The sequence below is a fragment of the Schistocerca piceifrons genome, chromosome 6 (assembly GCF_021461385.2).
Source record: "Schistocerca piceifrons isolate TAMUIC-IGC-003096 chromosome 6, iqSchPice1.1, whole genome shotgun sequence".
Classification (NCBI taxonomy): Eukaryota; Metazoa; Arthropoda; class Insecta; order Orthoptera; family Acrididae; genus Schistocerca; species Schistocerca piceifrons.
The window spans coordinates 576,994,028-577,015,838 of NC_060143.1; the positions used below are offsets into that span (position 1 = coordinate 576,994,028).

General features: G+C 41.4%; 1 protein-coding gene across 1 annotated transcript in view; it reads left to right on the forward strand.

The window, feature by feature from the left end:
- Positions 1 to 21,811, forward strand: part of LOC124802650 (glia maturation factor beta) — a 37,935-nt gene that overhangs the window by 7,355 nt on the left and 8,769 nt on the right. The window contains exon 4 of the mRNA XM_047263555.1: positions 19,314 to 19,446. Within this exon, the coding sequence (XP_047119511.1) occupies positions 19,314 to 19,446 (133 nt within the window). The remainder of the gene's footprint in view (positions 1 to 19,313; positions 19,447 to 21,811) is intronic.

A 21,811-nucleotide genomic window follows, 5' to 3' on the forward strand; every position in this document is an offset into this window, starting at 1 on the left:
ACACCAGCTGGGGCGCCAACCGATCTACTCTCTTAGGGCTCTACCAGGTGTTAATCCAGTCCTGTCTGGATTATGGGAGCCTGGCTTATGGTTCAGCATCTGCATCTGCTTTGTGGGTGCTGGACCCAATGCTTCACAGCGGGATCCGACTTGCCACTGGTGCTCTCCGGACCAGCCCTGTGGATAGCATACTTGTGGTGGCAGTGTCCCTCCACTACCGTTACGGCGCCAACGTTTACTGGCCGCTTATGCTATGAATGTTTGTAGCTTGCCCGGGCATCCTAATTATCGTCTCCTGTTTCCTCAGTCGGTCGTCCATCTCCCAGCACGTCGGCCCCGGTCAGGTTGTGCGATCGCGGTCCGCATCAGAGAGCTTCTCTGCAGGCTTGGGGTTTTCCCTCTTCCACCTCCTTTCCGGGCCCCTCTGCGTACACCCCCGTGGTGTGTGCCCCGCCCTTGCCTTCGGCTCGAATTGGCACATGGCCCGAAGGACTCAGTCCCTCCAGAGGCCTTCCGCTGCCGCTTTCTTTCCATCCTTGCCACGTATCAGGGCTCTGGGGTTGTTTACACTGACAGTTCGATGGTTGCTGGTCGTGTCGGTTATGCTCTCACTCTAGGGGACCACTACGAACAACATTCATTGCCAGCTGGCTGCAGCGTTTTCATTGCTGAGCTGGTCGCCATCTTTCATGCCCTAGAGTATATCCGCTCCTGCTCAGGTGAGTCCTTCGTTATCTGTAGCGACTCCCTGAGCAGTTTACAAGCTATCGACCAGTGCTTCCCTCGCTGTCGTCTGGTGATGGCTGCCCAGGAATCCCTCCATACTCTTGCCCATTGCAGCTGCTCTGTGGTCTTTGTGTGGACCCCTGGTCATGTCGGCATCCCGGGCAAAACATGTTGACTGCCTGGCCAAACAGGCCACCAGTGAATCAACTCTGAATATTGGCCTCCCGGAGACTGATTTGCGAGCTGTCTTACGCTGCAAAGTTTTCGAACTTTGGGACACTGAATGGCGCACCCTGCCTTCACCAAACAAACTTCGGGCCATCAAGGAGGCTACCAGTGTGTGACACTCCCCCTTGCGGGTCTCTCGCAAGGAGTCTGTTGTTCTCTGCCGGCTGCGCATTGGGCACACATGGGTGATGCACAGCCACTTATTGCGCTGAGAGGACCCACCTCTATGTTGCTGCAGATCCGTTTTGATGGTGGTCTACATTTTGTTGGAGTGTACCCTTTTAGCTGTGCTCAGGTAGACGTTCGCGCTGCCTGACACGCTCCCTGCCCTTTTAACAAATGACACTGCCATGGCAGGTTTAGTTTTGCGTTTTATTCGGGCAGGGGGTTTTTATCACTTAATCTGAGTGTTTGTTATTTTTTTTTGTTTTGAGTCTGGCCTTTGGCGTACGGTTTTAGACTGAGTTTTAGTGTGTTTCTCAGTGGTTGGCTTTTCCTTTTTTGTCTCTATGGTAGGCCAACCACTGTCACACTCTGTGTGATTTTAATTCGTTTTATCTGATCTCTGTCTGAGTCTTTCTTGTCCTGTGTCGTCCGTTGTCGTCTCCATTCTTCGTTTTCATTCTGTGTGGGTGTTTCCAGTTCTGGAAAAAGAGACCGGTGACCATCGCAGTCTGATCCCTTCAATCTCACAAACCAACCAACCAAGCAACCAACCATCAGTCATCTTGAGTGAGAGTGTCAAGAAGTTCCAACATAGCAGGAGTTACAGCTGTGTGACTGGCCAGCATTTGGAGACCAAACAGATTTGTGGTGGTGGTGATTATAATGATGATGGTATTTGATTTGTGGGGCACTCAAACGTAAGGTTATCAGTGCCCAATCTTTACACAATCCAGTCTTGCCACTTTTATGATGATGAAACGATGAGCACAACACGGGAATCGAACCCAGGACCTCACGATTGAGAGGCAGCAATGCTACCAACTAGTCCATATTTGCGAGACCTGGTTGCGATGATGACAGATGCTTTGCCCAATGACTCACCATACTTTTTTTTAGTGCCAGGCCTCAGAAATTCTGTAAGCACCTATGAGTGTGCTATGGTTTTCCACAAAAAGAAACTCTCTGCTTGGAATGCGACTCCATCACAGATACAATTTTGAAGGTTATATAACCATCTTTTGGAGCTTAATGAAACTATAGGGGCTGAAGTAGGAGTATTCCATAATGCCCCAAAACAAAATTGTGCATTTTTTCAACTAAAATTTGCTGAGAAAAAAAGTGTTGCATTACTTTTGAATGTCTCTCATAATTGTGTAGAGCAGTGCTCATCTCAGAAAAGGGGTAGTTTCCATGCAATTGAAGTGTACTACATTTACCATTAATTTAATACACTGACAACTCCATACCACTTCAAATTTTCCATCAGATTGCTGGCCTGTATGTTCGCTGTACATGGCTATGACGTCCATGGCATTATATGATATGATATAGCACTAAATGGTTAGTTTCATCATTTTATTTTATTGCATCAGTGCCACAAGGAATATGGGATTTCTTCTGTGCCCTGTAGGCAGTTGGTGTACCACAGTCCAGAGGACAAAATGCATCTAATGGTGCATTAGACTTCACATTGAAATTGGTCAGAAATGGAAAGTACAGAGAAGAATGCCTTTGTAACAGGGTATTATTTGGGGAAGGTGTGGACTAGCAGCTCTCTGGAATGTGGGTGGAGGTGCAGATTATGTAAGCCACCAGTCTGTTGTCGAAACACATTATTAACAATCATACATGAAAAGAGAGTAGTGTATCTGCTGCAGACAGACCTTCTGACACAAGCACGGTGGTAAGGAAACGTTGTCAGTGTGAGACGGTATGGTGGGGCAGCAATGAGACAGCCAATAGCCAGGACTAGGCAGGCATGTTCAGCAGAACTACTCTGGTGACAAACACGGAACTGCAGGCTGGAGACCAGTGGTGGTTACCCACGGCACAGAACTGGCTGGAAATCACTTCGTGGCCTGGACTGTGGAGGCGGCGGCAGATTGCCAGCTGCTCACGTACAGGCAGTCAGATGACGGTTGTTGGTTCACAGCCTGGATGCAGTGATTTTGGCCACATCATAAGTCTGGCAACGACCGGCACGGGTTGTGTGTCACAATTTGGTCCAGTTATACCAATGGTGATGGGCTGGTCTTGGGGGTTAAAATACTACAGGAGAGCCACGTTTCTGTGTCACTTCGAAACCTCTATTAAGGGGCCAACAACTAGGGACTGGCTGTTGTTATGCAGTAGTTGGTCACTGTCCCAGACTTCACTGATGGCTTGGTGGAAGTGGTTGCTGGCTTCTGCTGATGCTGCTGTGCAGGTGGGAGCATAGGCAGGCTGAAGCTGTGGCCTGATTATGGTTCTGGGCTGCTTTTCATGTTATTGCACCTGTTACTCACTGATATCTATTAGTAGACTGTAATTTTATACCACCATAACTTCCTGGTAATTTTAGAGATTGGATATCAATCCTGGTTGTAAAAAGTGCCCCAGTTCTAAGATGGAACCTGAGGAAAGCTGTCCTACATTGAGATACAATAAATTGGATTCTGCCAAAACTGGAGAACTACAAAAGATTCACAAACCTGGTACATAAAGTGGCCCTAAATGCTATTCCTTGTGGGGTTAGGAAGGAATACATTCCCTTTTGGATGAAAGAGTGTGAAACACTAATGGAGAAATTTCTTTAGAGCAGGGACAACGAGACTGCAAAACAACTGGTCAGTACTATGAACGAGGAGCCAGGAGCAGATGGCAGAAGGCAATGGAGAGTCTAGATTTTACGTATTCCAGCATAAAGAGCAGGAGCCTGCTGCACAAATTAGGTGGTGGCACGATGCCTCACAGGCTCTCTCTTGACTCTAGTCCATCTGAGACTGCGACTATCCTAAAACAGACCTCTAAAATCCAACAGAAGACTGTTGAAAAGAAAGAGATTTCCAGAAATGTGAAAAATATATCACTTAATAATAATCAACATGGACATGGTAAAAGAAGTGGAAACAGAAGACATTGTCAAGGTCTTAAAGCTGATGAATACAGGAAAAGTCGCTGGACCTGATGAGATCCTACCAGAATTCATGAAAGAACTAGGAATTTTAGGAAGGAGGTGGTTGGCGAAATAGGATGCATCAGAGTGTGCACACTTCCTAAGATCTGGAAAGAGCAAAAGTCATCGTGGTGCTGAAACGAGCCCAAAGAATTTCAGGTCAGTATACCTGCTATGTAACTCCTATTCAAGAGAATATTACTGGCTAGATTAATTCCATACATCAAAGTCAATCTTCCAACCTGTCCGGTAGGTTTTTGAGCAGGTAGAAATTGTTGTGGCCAAGTGCTGTCCCTCACAACCTATATTCAGAAAAGTTTCCAAAATAAGATGAGTACCAACCTGGTTCTCAGCTAACAATACAATATGGATTGAGGGCCTTCTGCTTAAGCAAACTAGAATCATCAAAAGCATACAGACTTACACCTTACTCAAAAATATGTCAACAGGCAGGAAAATCGGGTTTCACTTCATGATGTGAACAGCAAGAGCTTGGCTCTGAATAATGGTCTGCCACAGGGTCCAGCACTAGTACACATTCTTTTCAATCAATATAGTACTAACATGTTAGACTCAAAATTGCTTAAATTTGCAAATGTGGATGACCTGGCCATTGCATATCAAAGTAAAAGTTTTAATGACTGACAAAGTATTGAATGCAGACCTGGAAGTACTGAACACCTACTACACCAAGTGCCACCTACATCCAAATCCTAACAAAAATGACCAGCACCACAATACACCTTAACAATAGAGACACAAATAGAACACTACAACTCAATATGAATGGCAAATATGTCAGGCATGGGGATAAGCCTAAATACTTGGGAGTGAAATTAGATCAGACTCTGATGTGTAAGTCTGATGTATATCTCACATCTAGAAGATATAAAACAGAAACTAACATTTTATAATGCTACCCTGTCGAAACTCTGGAATCAAAGGGGGATGTGGAGCAAGTGCACTGTGGACTTCAGCCCTAGCCCTCATCTACAGCATGGCTGAATACTGGTTACCAGTCTGGATGAGAAGTGCACATGCAGCTAAAGTGGAGACCCAACTGAAGGAAACAATGCGTATAATTTCTGGAACACTCAAAGCCACCCCACATGCCTTGCTGCCAGCCCTAGCAAACATAGAACTCCCTAAAATTAGGTGATTACAGTTAGCCATAAGATCATACAGAAAAATCCTAGACAACCCAGAACTCCCCATACACCAAGACCTAGCACCTCTAAACAGACTTAAAGCCAGGTCACCTTTATGAAAAATCAGTGAAGAACTGTGAGGCTTCGACTTGAAGACAGCTCAGAAAGAACTGTGGGGTGTAGATGAACATATGAACTGTAATTCGGTGGACGACCCCAGCAAGAAGACTGACGTATTCGACCTCCCAAGGAAATTGTGGACAACTTTGAAGGGGTCTATTGGGCAGTTCCAAATGTGAGTGGGGGAAATCCAATTGATGGACCATTTACTTGTGTGTGAAGTTCACAGTTATGAGTGTGATCTGAAGGATATGCACAGACTAATCCAACTCAGCCAGAGTAGCTAAAAAGTATTTGTAATATTGTATAATATTATAAGAAAATATATAAAAATATTGTAACTCACTACAGAGCTATCAGAATATTTTAGTTATTACAATATGTCATGAATGCCTTAGTAAATGCTAAATGAGTAAATAAAACAAAAAACTAGCAGGACATTAAAGATCTGCTGTACCTATTGCAATAATACATGCACTGGAAATCAACATACAAAAAATAATTTGGAAAGATATCTCTAAGTGGAGGCTCAAAAAAATTTATGAACTACATTTTTTCTTATTCATTAATTTAGTCAAGTTGAAAATTATATTCTGCTTAGTTATCGTAATAATACATGTGACATTCATTGCTCATCTGTTAATAATCCATTTGCCTTGCTCCATGTGTAACTCACTGTCATCCTATTCTTGCTGTCATCTCACGAGACACAGTGGCGAACTGAAACATTGTCACCACCTGCTCAATAGCATGCTGATCCATATTTTGAATTCAATACAGCAACGACTCTGCATGCCATGGATTTGGCAAGTCCTCAGACTGTTTCTAGAGGTATGTAGCACCCGATATATATGTACTGGTCACAGAGTTACAATAAAGTATGAGCTAGTGCCGAGCTGGAGCCCAATGTGTCCTAGGTGTACTCTGTCGGGTTCGGGTCAGACGAATTTGGTGGACAAGGCTTCAACATCTCATTCACTACCGGGCTCCTCAGACCATCGTAGCACAATTATGGCCTCATGAGAGGGATAGTTATTCTCCTGGATGATACCCGTGCCATCAGGGTAGACATCGCGGGTGGAGGGTTGCGGGTGGTCCTCAATAATGTTCACATAGTTCACAGCTGTCATGGTGCCTTCGATCACTATTACAGGTCCTGTGGCAGCCCAAGTGAATGTCCTCTGTAGCGTAATATTACCCCACCGGCCTTTGCCTGTGATGTGGTGCCGATTTCGAACATCTGTTTGCCTGGACAAAGGCATATCAAGTCATAACTGTCAACCCAGTGTAACGTGAAACCCGAGTCATCTGACCAGGAGGTATGTTTCCATTGATCCATGATCAGTCTCAGCCCCTTGCTCACTGTGATTACTGAAGATGGCGGTACCATCCATCAGGATGTAATGTGACGTCATCAATATTGCAGACATCCGTATTTTGAGCTTACAGTATATGGTGACTGTGTCATCTGACTTTACACTCACGAACAGACACAGATAATGTGTAAAATACGTACCTGCAGAAATAACATGAAACTAATGGGACAATAGCAGGAATCAAAGGGATTTGGGCAAGGAAACACTAAATATGTGGTGTGCGTACTGTAAGACCTTCGGTACACACACCATCAGATTAGTTGATTTGTCGCTCTAATGAAGTAGGCGAGTGTCAGCAATACGTCTCGTGGTCTTATCGTGGCGTGTTTATCTTCTGCCGTTAGGTCAGACGATAGAAATGCCACTTGCACGCTTAGAGTAGCAGATTGACGGTGACCAACTTTAAACAGAACTTGATTAATTTTCACACACATTTATTAAAATGATAAAAAGCACAGAAATTACTTAACTTGATTCTGGATGCTGTTTACAATTGACAATCTGAAGTTCCTTTGATCTGGGTACGTTAATCTTATTCTCACATATCTCTGATACTTGACAAAGTGTCTATACATTTCTCTTCATGGCTATGTACAGGAATATGATTATCTTATTAGGCGCGGACTGAAACTTGACTATAGACTGGTAAAGACTAATGTAGACTGGTACAGACTAATGCAGACTGACTACTCAGAGGTCTGTACACTCGTTATAATACCTCACGCGTTCCAGTATCACTGTGCGAGTGTGATCCGCAAGGAGAAAAGGTTCTACGTTAGCAGCAATCTCATTGGCTGCATTACATATTAATACGCGGATCGACGGAAGCAGAATTTGGTCCTTCTTTATGGCGCCGCCATCTCGTAGTGCGGAGACGGACGAGCGCTGCACCTGCGCTGTAGTGCTTAGCGGGGCGCGCTCTAGTGGGAAAGTTGTGTACGCGCTGACTGCGCGGAACTACGTACACAACAAAATATATATCAGTCATAGTAATGAAGATACACAAGAACAAACAAAGACGTTAATAATCAGCAAAACCTCAATTTTTTTTTAAAAAAAACACCTGAAAAAGGAAACTAGTTTCAGAAATTTCACTTGTCCTATACAGCTTAAACAAAGTCAGCGATACTGTGAATGTGCACATAGCTCCAAAAACCATTAACTGGAAATTTAACTTGACACATATAACTCAAACGAATTTAATGATACCACAAAACCACACAGAGCATTACAAAGCTTCTATCAAACATTTCACTCAATTTATGTAGCTGAAACAAAGAAAGTGGCACAACAACACCAAAACTCGAAATCTCCCACTGTAAACACTGCACTAATAATTTCAAACCTGAAAATGAATGTATTGCCCATAACTCTAAAACTGCCAACATCACACTATCTCACTAACGGACTGCCACAAACACTTTAAGTATAATTCTTACAAACAGCACTAAAGCATTGCAGTGAATCACTAACAACACTCACAGATGATTTAGAAACATAAACATCCCACACTTCAGAGTGCCACTGCGTAGTCTGACACACCCTCTTCAGACTGGATCAGTTTGAAATATGCTGTGCCACAGTGATGTCACACAACATGACACAGTTTATGTTACAGGTCAAAACAGACAGGTTGTACCACAAACTTCATTTCACCTACCCACTGCAGTCATAATTAATGTTTTGGGGTCAATGTGGGAACACACAGGCATCATCCTGTTCTGATCCCCATCTTTAACAGCATGGACTGAATTGCTTGCTTTGAAACACTTGTGCCTGCACCGACAATTTACTCTGCTTTCAGTTCTGCCACAGGTGCTGATTTGCAGAGCAGACATGCTTCTGTCCTCCACTCTCTTTGATGAGGCATGTATGTGCAACATCTTGTCGCCTACTTGTAGCTGCACTGCCCTTTGACGACTTTCCATGTAGACTTGTGCTGGTACCCTGGGAACATCTGGCCAGCTTAGCCACTTCAAGATGCTCATTCCCAGGTGCCAGGCCGTAACAATCTACCCTTTACTGAAGCCACTTGATTCCACATTTGAAGTCTGTATCATTGCCAGAATGATTTCCCATTCATCTCATTTTCCACTTATTTACTTGTATTACTTCATAGTGTGCCCGTCATGCCATTGAGCACTGTGGGGTGGGTAATGGTCAGGATGTTTTAGCTCAGCAGCATGCACCTCTCCACAGCTCACAGGCTACTGTCAGTTTTTGAGTGTTTTATATGTTAAAAGACCATTTCTCAATTCCATAAGTGGAATCTGGTAATAAACTCTGACTGGAACGTTTCCTTTTGACACATTGGATGCTTAGATTTGTACAAGCTATTTTGTGTATCAAAAATATCTGATGCCACTTTTATTCTCGAGTTGCTTGCTTTCCATGCTAATCCAGCCATTGTTTTCAGCTGCCCTAAATACAAAATCTCATCAACTGAGTCTGTGACTTCATTGATAGTTTGTTCTTCTTTGTTTTAGATGTTTTTATTGCACATTATTTAGTCTTATTAGAATTGATTTTCAGGCCTGATTTCAAACTTCCTGTTTTCCCTCTCTTAGTTATTACAGTTTATTTACACTAAAAGCAATCAGTAAAGATGGTTCAGATTCCATTAACATGTATTCCATGTTCTTTTGCCTGGTTTATAGATCTGAAAGCTTCCCCTAAAACTGCTGAGAATATACACTCCTGGAAATGGAAAAAAGAACACATTGACACCGGTGTGTCAGACCCACCATACTTGCTCCGGACACTGCGAGAGGGCTGTACAAGCAATGATCACACGCACGGCACAGCGGACACACCAGGAACCGCGGTGTTGGCCGTCGAATGGCGCTAGCTGCGCAGAATTTGTGCACCGCCGCCGTCAGTGTCAGCCAGTTTGCCGTGGCATACGGAGCTCCATCGCAGTCTTTAACACTGGTAGCATGCCGCGACAGCGTGGACGTGAACCGTATGTGCAGTTGACGGACTTTGAGTGAGGGCGTATAGTGGGCATGCGGGAGGCCGGGTGGACGTACCGCCGAATTGCTCAACACGTGGGGCGTGAGGTCTCCACAGTACATCGATGTTGTCGCCAGTGGTCGGCGGAAGGTGCACGTGCCCGTCGACCTGGGACTGGACCGCAGCGACGCACGGATGCACACCAAGACTGTAGGATCCTACGCAGTGCCGTAGGGGACCGCACCGCCACTTCCCAGCAAATTAGGGACACTGTTGCTCCTGGGGTATCGGCGAGGACCATTCGCAACCGTCTCCATGAAGCTGGGCTACGGTCCCGCACACCGTTAGGCCGTCTTCCGCTCACGCCCCAACATCGTGCAGCCCGCCTCCAGTGGTGTCGCGACAGGTGTGAATGGAGGGACGAATGGAGACGTGTCGTCTTCAGCGATGAGAGTCGCTTCTGCCTTGGTGCCAATGATGGTCGTATGCGTGTTTGGCGCCGTGCAGGTGAGCGCCACAATCAGGACTGCATACGACCGAGGCACACAGGGCCAACACCCGGCATCATGGTGTGGGGAGCGATCTCCTACACTGGCCGTACACCACTGGTGATCGTCGAGGGGACACTGAATAGTGCACGGTACATCCAAACCGTCATCAAACCCATCGTTCTACCATTCCTAGACTGGCAAGGGAACTTGCTGTTCCAACAGGATAATGCACGTCCGCATGTATCCCGTGCCACCCAACGTGCTCTAGAAGGTGTAAGTCAACTACCCTGGCCAGCAAGATCTCCGGATCTGTCCCCCATTGAGCATGTTTGGGACTGGATGAAGCGTTGTCTCACGCGGTCTGCACGTCCAGCACGAACGCTGGTCCAACTGAGGCGCCAGGTGGAAATGGCATGGCAAGCCGTTCCACAGGACTACATCCAGCATCTCTACGATCGTCTCCATGGGAGAATAGCAGCCTGCATTGCTGCGAAAGGTGGATATACACTGTACTAGTGCCGACATTGTGCATGCTCTGTTGCCTGTGTCTATGTGCCTGTGGTTCTGTCAGTGTGATCATGTGATGTATCTGACCCCAGGAATGTGTCAATAAAGTTTCCCCTTCCTGGGACAATGAATTCACGGTGTTCTTATTTCAATTTCCAGGAGTGTATTTATTGATATGTAACCTCTTTTTCTCACTCAGCTTTCAGTTCTGAATTTTAGGCTTAATGGAAGCTGTAGATTTAATGCTTATTTTGAAATTCTAGTACAATATTTCTTTGTCATTAGTTACTGTGTTAGCTGCCATCTTAACTGATTTCTCAAATCAGGTTTTCCCCATTTCTCCTCACAACCTCTCTAAGACATTTCTGATTAGTCTTTCTTTGGGTAACATATTCTGTCATGCTTCAGTTATTGTTTGCTCTTAATTGCACCATCTGTTTAACTGTTTTACAGTGTTCTATTTAAGATTCTCCTTGCCAAACTGACACAACTTTTTTCTTTCTCCCTCAATATATTTGTTAAATAATTGCCACCTTTCATCTATGTTGGAATAAATTGTTGGCCATCTTTTGTAATTTGATCTTGTGTGGCACTCTGTTGTCCTTAAATAATGTCCACTTTTCTGATTTCACTCTTGATTAGTTTCTTTCTTCCTAGTTTTGTGACTATTTTTCCCTGTGTTTTAGCAGTCCATGACAAGTTGATAGCATAAAGTTGTTTAAGACTATCACACTGTAGTCTTATAAGGTAGATGCTCAGTGTTTTCGAGATAAATGCAAATAACTTTGTGGATGTTCACTGCCTCTTACTACACATGGAATGATTTGTTGGCTAGGTGCAGTGGTTAGCTTGTGAGATACATTGAGGGGAACATTTGTTTAGCAATTTTCCTGGTGTTTTTCCAGCATGAGTTGCTGGCAGTGGAGGGTGAACCTTTGACAATGCCAATCACTCATCCTGGCAAAACATCAGGAAAATTGTTAAGCTAGCATCAGCCAAAGAACCCAAGACAGAAGCCAATGGGCAATAGATCTGCAACTATGAATGTTTACACATTATTGCAGGGAAGATGTACATACACTGCTTGGAAAAAAAAAATAATAAATAGTACCACCTTTAGACATTTGCAATTCATCCAAGATTTATTGTTGCAACAGTACATGTGGAGTATATGAAATGATTACATTCATGGATCAATAGCACAGGAGATTCTTAGATAGCAGGAATTTACTCATGCTGAAACACCCATATTAGTACGTGGTGCAGCCTCCACAGGTGGCAATGCACACGCTTACTCTGGCATCCAGTCGATTGTACAGATGGCGAATATTGTTCTGGTTTATATTATTCCACATGTGCTTGACCTGTTCATGTTGTTCTATAAGAGTTGTTGGTTGACGAATCATGTAAGTCACTTCTTGTCACGTACATGCTCGATTGGGGTTATCGTGCTGGCCATGAAATTGCTTCACACCTTGCAGAGAACATTGAGTTTCACAGTCAGTGTGTTGGCAAGCATTAATGCTGTTGGAACAACGTATTACCATTCTGTTGCAAGAACAGCACAAGTCCAAGGCTAACAACATTCTGCATGTACTGAGCACTGGTATCAGGATAGCTGTGCATGTAAACGCTGTGGCGTGAGTGGAAGACCAGATACAGGAATGCATGTCTCTAACCCCACTGCTTCCAGTGGCTTGGATGGCCTCCTCTCGGCCCCCTTGCCGTGAGGTGGTCACTTCAACGAGGTTGCAGCGTGGGCACTGTCTTTTTAGGCATCACCATTTGTTAAGTGGTGCTTCCCCACCACATTGTGTCCAACTTTCATCTGTCTGCCATTTCCTGATGGAAAGCCCTTTTTTTAATGGCTTACATTCCTGCTAGTGTTTGCCGTCTGAGCTACTGGCCGTTATAGCAAATGATGCACGGGCTGTTGACCGCGTTTTACTTTTTATCCATCATCACAATATGGCAAAGGCCATTTAATTTTTAGTTCTGGACCTCCGTCTCTGTATTGCATACTTTATAGACCTTTCTCCATGTCCTTGTTCTTAGCTGTCCTCCCTTCGATCAGCTGGGGTTGACATGTAGTCATGTTCAACTCCTCTCTTTGTTTTTGTGTTTTACAGTTTTGACGTGGGTGTGTATGATCCTAGTTGTTTTTGCACCTTAAAATAAAACAAAAAAGAATCCACTGTTAATAACATTTGCAACAATTCATGTGGACGCATCTGGGCCCACAAGCCAACTTATCTGTGCTGCGGTCGCTGCACAAAATTGCCACTGCTGCCCTTACGACACGACGATCCTGGCAGGCATCTGTGCTACAGGGACATCCAGAAACTTGTCTGTGTGTTTGCCCAATCTGCCGCTTCTGCTTGTATGATACACCAATCCTGGCGGGCATCTGTGCTGCGTCTATGTGTTTTAAAATGTTCATGTGACATTCACTATTACAGGGTACATGCAAATGATGCTCTGGTAACTATGCCATTTGTTATCAGATGATGATGAAACCATTATCAGTACATTCACTACCCTCAGGTTGAATACACCGTCATTGGATCAAAATCAACATCTCTCCAGATGCACTATATCTAAATAAATAAGAAACAGTATTAGGTCTATTCACTCTCTGTCAAGTGACACCAATGTTCTGGGTCTGAAAGATTTTTCACTGTATATTTTAAGCCTCTGCCTTCAGTTTGCTAGGTGAGACCTAAACCATTTATTTACAGCCCACTTATAACCAGTGCTTCAAGTTTACATGCGATCAGCTATGTCAAATGCTTTACCAGGATCTTGGATAAACCTGTTACATGTTTTCCTTCTAAAAGTACTTTTGTAAATTTTGCCATTGGTGGTTTTATCTTCTTTCCTGACTTGATTATAAACTGTTCCTTGCACAGAAGCTGTTATTTATTTAAATGACCCATAATTCCATTTTCTATTTTGGTTTCTATTATTCTTGAAACTGATGTCTAGCCCTTTATATTTCTATATCTCCTTTGTGGATGGAAGGAAATTCTGTGTGGTATAACTAATCAGAAAAGTAACCAGATATGAATGACTCATTTATTACATCTCTTAGGGGTGTTTTTATGCTGTTAATACAGTCATTTAGCAGACACATTGGAACACCATGGAGAGCAGTTGGCATTTTACTCTGAAATTGATGTATGAACCCACCAATTTTATCCTTAGCGGTGGACAGTGGTTGGTATGCCACCACTGTCAACGGCGTCTTCAGACATGCCTTTGCTGCTCATTCGGCCTCATCACTGAAGACAATTCGACTCCACTCAATGAGATTTCTGCCAAACATGTTCTGGAGGTGCCCCAGACAATGGTTGGATACCAGCTTTACAGTTGCGCACCATACGGCCCGACAACCAGGGTGTAGTCTCATTTCATAGGGAGAACATCCAACAACTCTGTCAATAACAGGTTATGTAAGGTCGAGAAGTGGATCGATGTGTTGTTGACTTGCTCTGTTTGTGAAGCTCATTGACTTGAATACATCATCCAATTTTTTTGAAAAGTAATCATTTGTTTGTACATGTACATCACATGTACTGATTTCTGTCCCATTTGGATAATTCCTTCATAATGTGTCATATTTTACTTCCTCTTTTTTGCAGTAATGATATGACATCTCAAAGTTTTTATGTGATTAATAATGTAAGATAAGTGTCTGGTTATTCTTGAAGCAATTTGTAATGGGATATCCTCCTCTAGCATTACTTTGCCTCATCAGTAGTTGTCAATACTAGTATTATTTTTTGGATTTTGGGCAGCTCAGTATTATCTCAGCTACTTTTCTGGAAACTTTCATATAATTTTATACACAGTGTACACAAACAAACACAAACATACACACAAAATTCAAGCTTTCGCAACAAACTGTTGCCTCATCAGGAAAGAGGGAAGGAGAGGGAAAGACGAAAGGATGTGGGTTCTAAGGGAGAGGGTAAGGAGTCATTCCAATCCCGGGAGCGGAAAGACTTACCTTAGGGGGAAAAAAGGATGGGTATACACTCGCACACACACACACATATCCATCCACACATATACAGACACAAGCAGACATATTTAAAGAAATATGTCTGCTTGTGTCTGAATATGTGTGGATGGATATGTGTGTGTGTGTGTGTGTGTGTGTGTGTGTGTGTGTGTGTGTGTGTGCGTGTGCGAGTGTATACCCGTCCTTTTTTCCCCCTAAGGTAAGTCTTTCCGCTCCCGGGATTGGAATGACTCCTTACCCTCTCCCTTAAAACCCACATCCTTTCGTCTTTCCCTCTCCTTCCCTCTTTCCTGATGAGGCAACAGTTTGTTGCGACAGCTTGAATTTTGTGTGTATGTTTGTGTTTGTTTATGTGTCTATCGACCTGCCAGCGCTTTCGTTTGGTAAGTCACATCATCTTTGTTTTTAGATATATTTTTCCCATGTGGAATGTTTCCCTCTATTATATTTATACACAGTGTGTTATATTTCAAGCTAAAATTTATGAAAAGGAATTACAGTATTTTGGATGCTATAATCTTTAAATACAAATTCTGAATGTACAGTTAAAATTATTTTTTAGAAGCATTTGAAATTACAAATTATTTGGCACACTTAAAATCTAGTTCCGTTTACTATGTTTATTTCTGGATTCATTTATGAAATAATAATCAAAACTAATAGAAATTCATTTATCAAGAAAAATTGTAAACCCTTTGGAATATTGTTATTTCTGCTGAATGAAGTAGTAGTAAGCATGCCTCTGATGTGATCGGACGTATTTTTGTATTTTGTGCGAACAGTGTAATTTTGGCTTTGTTAATGTGAAAAATCAAAAGACTGTATGATATACTAAAATGTGGCAAAATATATTAATGTAACAACAAAACTTCTGCAACAACAATCTTCAACTTTATTTAGATCAATTCAATGATGAGGACCTAAGATGTGAGAATTTCAGCTTCAAGAATCAGAACCCTATACAAGTAGAACTGGAGCCAACTATACATGAAAGGACAAGTAAACTAGAAAGTTTACTGTAATCTTCACTCCTCTCCAATCTTCATAAAATACTAATGTGGACAATAGCTGCAAGTAGGAAGGAGGGGGTAGATCACAACTTGTGAGATGGGTACAAGGTATTCAAGAACCTGTTGCTAACTTCATCCACTTTCATCATATTGTTATTTAAGTCTTCACAAATAAGAGATTGTCCTTCAGGTGTACATATCTTATCTAGAACTTGCATTAATTTTGCGAAAAAGTTAATTGACATAGCTGTGCTATATAAGCACAGAGTAGTCAGTTTTAAGTGTGTGTGTGTGTGTGTGTCTTTTTTTTTTTTAACTCTGTCAGTGACAGCTTGAAATATTTTTCTTCTCTAATAATCTTTTGTAGTAATATGCTGATTGATGAGAAGTTAAAACTATGTATTCAGTTTCAGTTCTTTTGCACTAGTGTCCATTAAGCTGATGTAAGTTTAATTTCTAATTGTTGCACTTTGTTCCTTATTGATTGAACATTTTGGTGAAAGACTGTCAGTTAGTTAAAGTTATTTGACTTGGGCATTTCTTCTTCCTTCTTTCTATCAAAAAGCCCTTTAAATGGTAAGGAGGTTTTGTCCTTTTACTTACACTGCTGCTGCTAATGCTACTGCTACTGTGGCCATTGATTCCTCCTCAGCTTCTGGAAATCTTGCTCCCACTAATACTGTTTCTCCTTTTCCCCCACTTCACCGCATCCTGGTTTTCACATTCCTTGCTGTTACTGCTGTTGCACTAGCTGCTGATTCTGAAGACTATAATGATACTGCTGCTGAATTTGTTACTTTCTCCTTTGGCAGTGCCATCAAAATTATTCCACTTGCAGCTGCTGCATCTGTGACATCTACGGACAGGAGGCAGGCTTATCTTCAGTAGCCCACTGCTGCTTGTGTTCTTGAGGGAAACCTCTTCTCTGTTGTCTTCTGCTGTCTCTAGTGATACTGGATGACGTATGCCACTGTTTTTGAAGTTAGTTTTCATTAACTTCCCAAGGTTTCTTTCTTTCTGCATTCCATGTTTCTTGAAGCATCATTTTTTTCAGGTCAACTGTTCTGAGAAAGAACATGTTATTCATAGATTTGCAGATATTTTTGGTAGATCTTGTTGGTTTTCCTCATTTACACATGACCAGCCTATTGGATCATACACGTGTACCTGTGAGTAAGGCCTATTACAACAAATTTTTGTTTTTTTAGTCTGTTTAAGGGTGCCTTCTGTGTCCGAGGTGCTTCCGTAAGTTCATTTTTATATATCTCATTTGCACCACCAAATATTATGCATTGATTTTTCAATTTCTGATCAGTATAACTTAATTACATTTTTCAATTTTTTTTTACGTGTATACACCAAGTTTTTATAAAACCAGTAACTCTTGAGCCCATACTGATATCCTAATGTTTCTGCTGACCCTCTTCTGTGACTGTCAGAACAGAGGATAACATTCATGTTTCACTATCCAGAATGTCTTGTCTTATTTCAGTTTCTATGCATTCACATTCAATTGGTCGCTTGGAAAGTTTGTTTTCATAGTGAATGTTGTTTCCATCACTCAAAGACAAAATTAAATGTCCATTTGAAAGTCCCTGATGAGGGAAGTCAGGTTTTTTATCTTTCATTGTATTATGATTTACTCTGTCAGAAATTTTACTGTCTTCAGCCAGGCACATAACTTTTTTGTTGCACATTAAATCAGTCTTGCTTCAAGATATTTTTAGGTTAAAATAGTTTTTTGTAACATTAACTGAATTTTCATGTGGTGATTGGCAGAATATGATAACAATATTAAACTTCTTTCAGACGTTTTGCAAAACAAAAGGAAATGTTTTCTATTTAACATAATCTTTTTATGTTACTGCACTGATAATATACTTTGAACTCTCTTTCTCCACAAGGTTCACATAAAAACTGCACCATATAATTCAAATGTCTCACAATCACGCAATAAGTTTTGCAATTCCAAGTGAGCAAAACAGTATGAATTATACTGAAGGAACACATGTTGCTGAATGTAGTTTACTATCTTTACTACACTACATTTAATTGAAGATAGTCACATTTTATAGAGAGATTTCCTAGAACTTGTATTCTTGTTACCAAGTTGTTTTCTTTTCAAAGTTGTTCAGCAGTATTGTATCTTCTTTAATAAGTCAGTTATTGTCTGAAGTTGGTCTTGGGAACCACAAACTGATTCACTAAATAAACAAATTCTGCAGAACATCCACAGTTTGTGATTTTTATTTATAAACATTAAATTGTTCTAGCAAGCAGTCAATGAATCCATTAACATTATTTTATTGTGTTGGATAATGGCAGTATCCATATCTTTAAAATCTGCACAAAAGTGTACAAGTGTGATGTGGAAAGTAGTATTTGGTCAGTCAAAACGTCTACATTTGCAGGATGCACACAGTAGAGGAATCAGGATAATTTTTATTGAAACAAATAATGCTACGGGCTGTTTCATCATCAGTTATTGATACAAAAGAACAGCCACTTCACCTGTTGTTTTTCTACATTATTTTCTTTTTTGTCTATCCATAATCTATGGGAGAGACATTCAATAAGTAATAGAACAAATTTTTTTCTCAATCAACTTTGACTGAAAAAATGCGGAATTTGCTGTGGGACATTGTAAAATATTCCTGCTTCAGCCCGTATGAAGTTCAAACACATGGCAGCACTATATGTAGCCTTCAAAATGGCGTCTATGACAGAGGTACATTCCAAGCAGGGAGCTCTCATTGAGTTTTTTTTTTTTTTTTGGTGGAAAACCAGAGACTCACAGATACTCATAGGTGCCTGCAGAAAATGTCTATGGAGATCTGACATGAACAAAAACATGGTTAGTCAGTGGGCGAGATGTCCGTCATTGCAACAAGTTCACACAAACCTGTCTTATCTCACCTGTGCCAGCTGGCTGCTAACAACTTGACTCCTGCAATGAGTTCATGATCACAAAAATGCAAATGAACTTCTCCATTACAATGCAAGGCCTCACTCAAGTCTCTGAGAGCAGCTCACAAAACTTCATTGGACTGTTGTTCCTCACCCACATTACAGTCTGGATCTTGCACCTTCCAACTTCCATCCCTTTGGCCTAATGAAGGGTATACTTTATGGGAAGCAGAACATGAATGATGGGGAGGTTATTGATGCAGCAAGACATTGGATCTGATGTTGACCAGTAGTGTGCTACCATGTGGGCATATAGGCCAGTGCATTGAATGGAATTATGTTGAAAAATAGTGTTTTATTAGCCAGAAGAGTGGGGAATGATATGGTGTATTGAAATCCTGAATAAAACCAACCTTCATTCAGCAAAAAGTGTTGCATTATTTATTGAACACCTCTCGTAATCCTGACACTTCACATCTTTGACTTTTACACTTTTCATCATCCTATGCCAACTGCTTTAGTTTTATCTGTTTATGTTCTGGACTGCAGTTTTATCCATGTGTTGTGAATGCAATGAGTGAGGCATTATGCAGTGACTGTTGGAATTATTTAGTTTGCAGTTTTCATTATTTTCTCAAACCTAAACAAAAGTGATAACACATGCATGGAATTTTGGTACTTTCTGTCCTTCCCCAGATACTAATTCAAAGCCCTTTTTCCGTAGGATGTAAGTCCTGATGACCTCAGAGAACTCCTCCCAAGCCATCAGCCAAGGTTTGTTGTTTATAGTTACCGAATGGAACATAAAGATGGAAGAATCTCATTTCCCATGTGTTTCATCTACATCACACCAAGAGGTTTGTATGGCATTAAAATGTAAGCTTGGGAATAACTAAGAGACACTTATATCTTTAATTAAGAATAGAACGTCCGAGATGAAAGAAGAAAAAGAAACTGTGCTGGAATAGTGTAGCTCATTGGTTAAGCACCAGACTACAAATCTAAAGGTTTGTGTGTAACTCCCTTATTTAAATGATCTCTCAAGAGACCTGTGGTGAAATTTAAGAAGTGGGATGTTTTGTGCAGTGATTGCAACTTAACACTAAACAGTAGAAAATCTAGTGTGTAATTTCTGTACAGAATCAGCAGTAAATCATTACTCAGTCACACCTTTCAATATGTGGCACAAAATGGAATAGTAAAGGAAGAGATAAGGTGACAAAGACAAATGCCACTAAGTGGTATATTGGGAAAATTACCAGAAATGTATGTGGGTCATTCAATAATTAAAGGGACAAATTGGTCTCTAGAAAAAAGCATTTATTTGTACAGAACAGTACTTTTTCTTCATTTCAATATAATCCTCTTGAACATTTTGTTCCAATGGGCTAAAAGCTTTTTCATTGTGACTGCAAAGAACTCTATCTTGATGTTTGAACCAATTTTCCACAAACTTTTTCACCTCCTCGTTGTCCTGGAACCTCTTCCCAGGTAATGCCCCCTTCAGTGCACCAAACAAATGGAAATCACTAGGTGCTAAATCAGGACTGTAAGGGGTATGAGGCAGTATTTCCCAGCCCATTTTGTCGATGGTTTCATGGGCTTGTTGAGCAATGTGAGGATGTGTGTTGTCTTGCTGGAGAATCATACCTCTCATCTGAGACCCACGATGTCTCTCCCTCATGGCTGGCTTCACCTTGTTTAAAAGCAAATCCAAGTAGCATTGGCTGTTCATTGTATGCTGCTCTTTGAGATAATCACAAAAAACTAGACCTTCAGCATCCCAAAACACTGTCAACATGACTTTTCCTGCTTGGGTTTTTAACTTTTTCTTGACAGGTGAGTTGGGGTGCTTCCACTCCATGCATTGTCTTTTTTATTCTGGCTCATAATAGTGATCCCAATTTTCAACACAAGTTAAAATTTTGTTAAGGAAGTGCTCATCTTCTCTTTCATAATGTTCCTTTAACTCTGTGCACACTCTCAACCTTGTTTCCTTGTGTAGCCGTGTTAACTCCTTTGGGACTTATCTTGCACGTTTTGTGGTACTTCTGCTTGTTACAGATAATGTTATGAACTGTACCAGTACTAACATGAAACTTATCAACTATAATTTCCACAGTCAGCACGAACAATGTCATCAATTCGACTTTCAAGTGACGGAGTTGAAACTGCTAACGGATGGCCAGAACAGTGTTCGTCAGCCATTGAGTCGCGACCATTTTTGAACTGCTCTACCCACTTGTAAAAATTTACACGATTCAAACAACAGTCACCATAAACTTTAGATGTTCTACACTTCATATTCACTGGTTTCTCGCCATCAGCAAGTAAACAATGAATAATGAAATGTTGTTCAACTAATGTGGACATTTCAAGTGGACTCACCATCCTGAAATGTATTTTTGAGGTTATAAACAAAACAATGTTGATACATCAGCTGATCAGGGCTCATCCCTGTGATGCCAACTTAAAACCATAGAAGTAAGAAACTTGCCCTACTAACAGTTTTTTCCCCAGACCATTTTGTCTCTCTTAACTACTGAATGACCCTTGTAGTTCCTCCATAACAGGTGTACCTTGCACAACACTTGTAGTGTTATCTTCACAATGAATGAACACAAGTTTAATGATAAATTTATTTGTGTCACACAGTAATTTCATAGATGCTCAACAAACTCCAGTGATAGGTACCATTATTTGAAGGACTGTAAAAGATTCTGTTTTCCTTTTGAAACATACCATGCAGCAAACAACCATAGAATCAGAGAAATTACGATATAACAGAAGCACAGTGGCAGCCAGTTTTCTTGTGTGACATGTAAGGGTGGAACTGGGGGGGAGGATTGGATTTCAGATTTTCATAGTTTTTCTTTTTCTTAAGCATACTTTAAATCTAATATTTCACCGGAAGTGTTTTACTTTACCGGTAAATCATCTGGTAGACCATATCATGAATGTTTTTCTTAACATTCTTAATTTGGAACAAAAAAAATCAATTTTTGACAAAATAAGGTACTTGGTACTTGAATAGGTAAAAAAACCTACTCACCAAGCGGCAGCAGAACACTCATAATGGTCTGGGTGTGTGCGTGCGTGTGTGTGTGTGTGTGTGTGTGTGTGTGTGTGTGTGTGTGTGTTTTTCTGCCGCCACTTGGTGAGTAGATTTTTTTATCTATCCAATTACCTTATTCTTAATTTGGAGTAACTTAAGACAGAAAT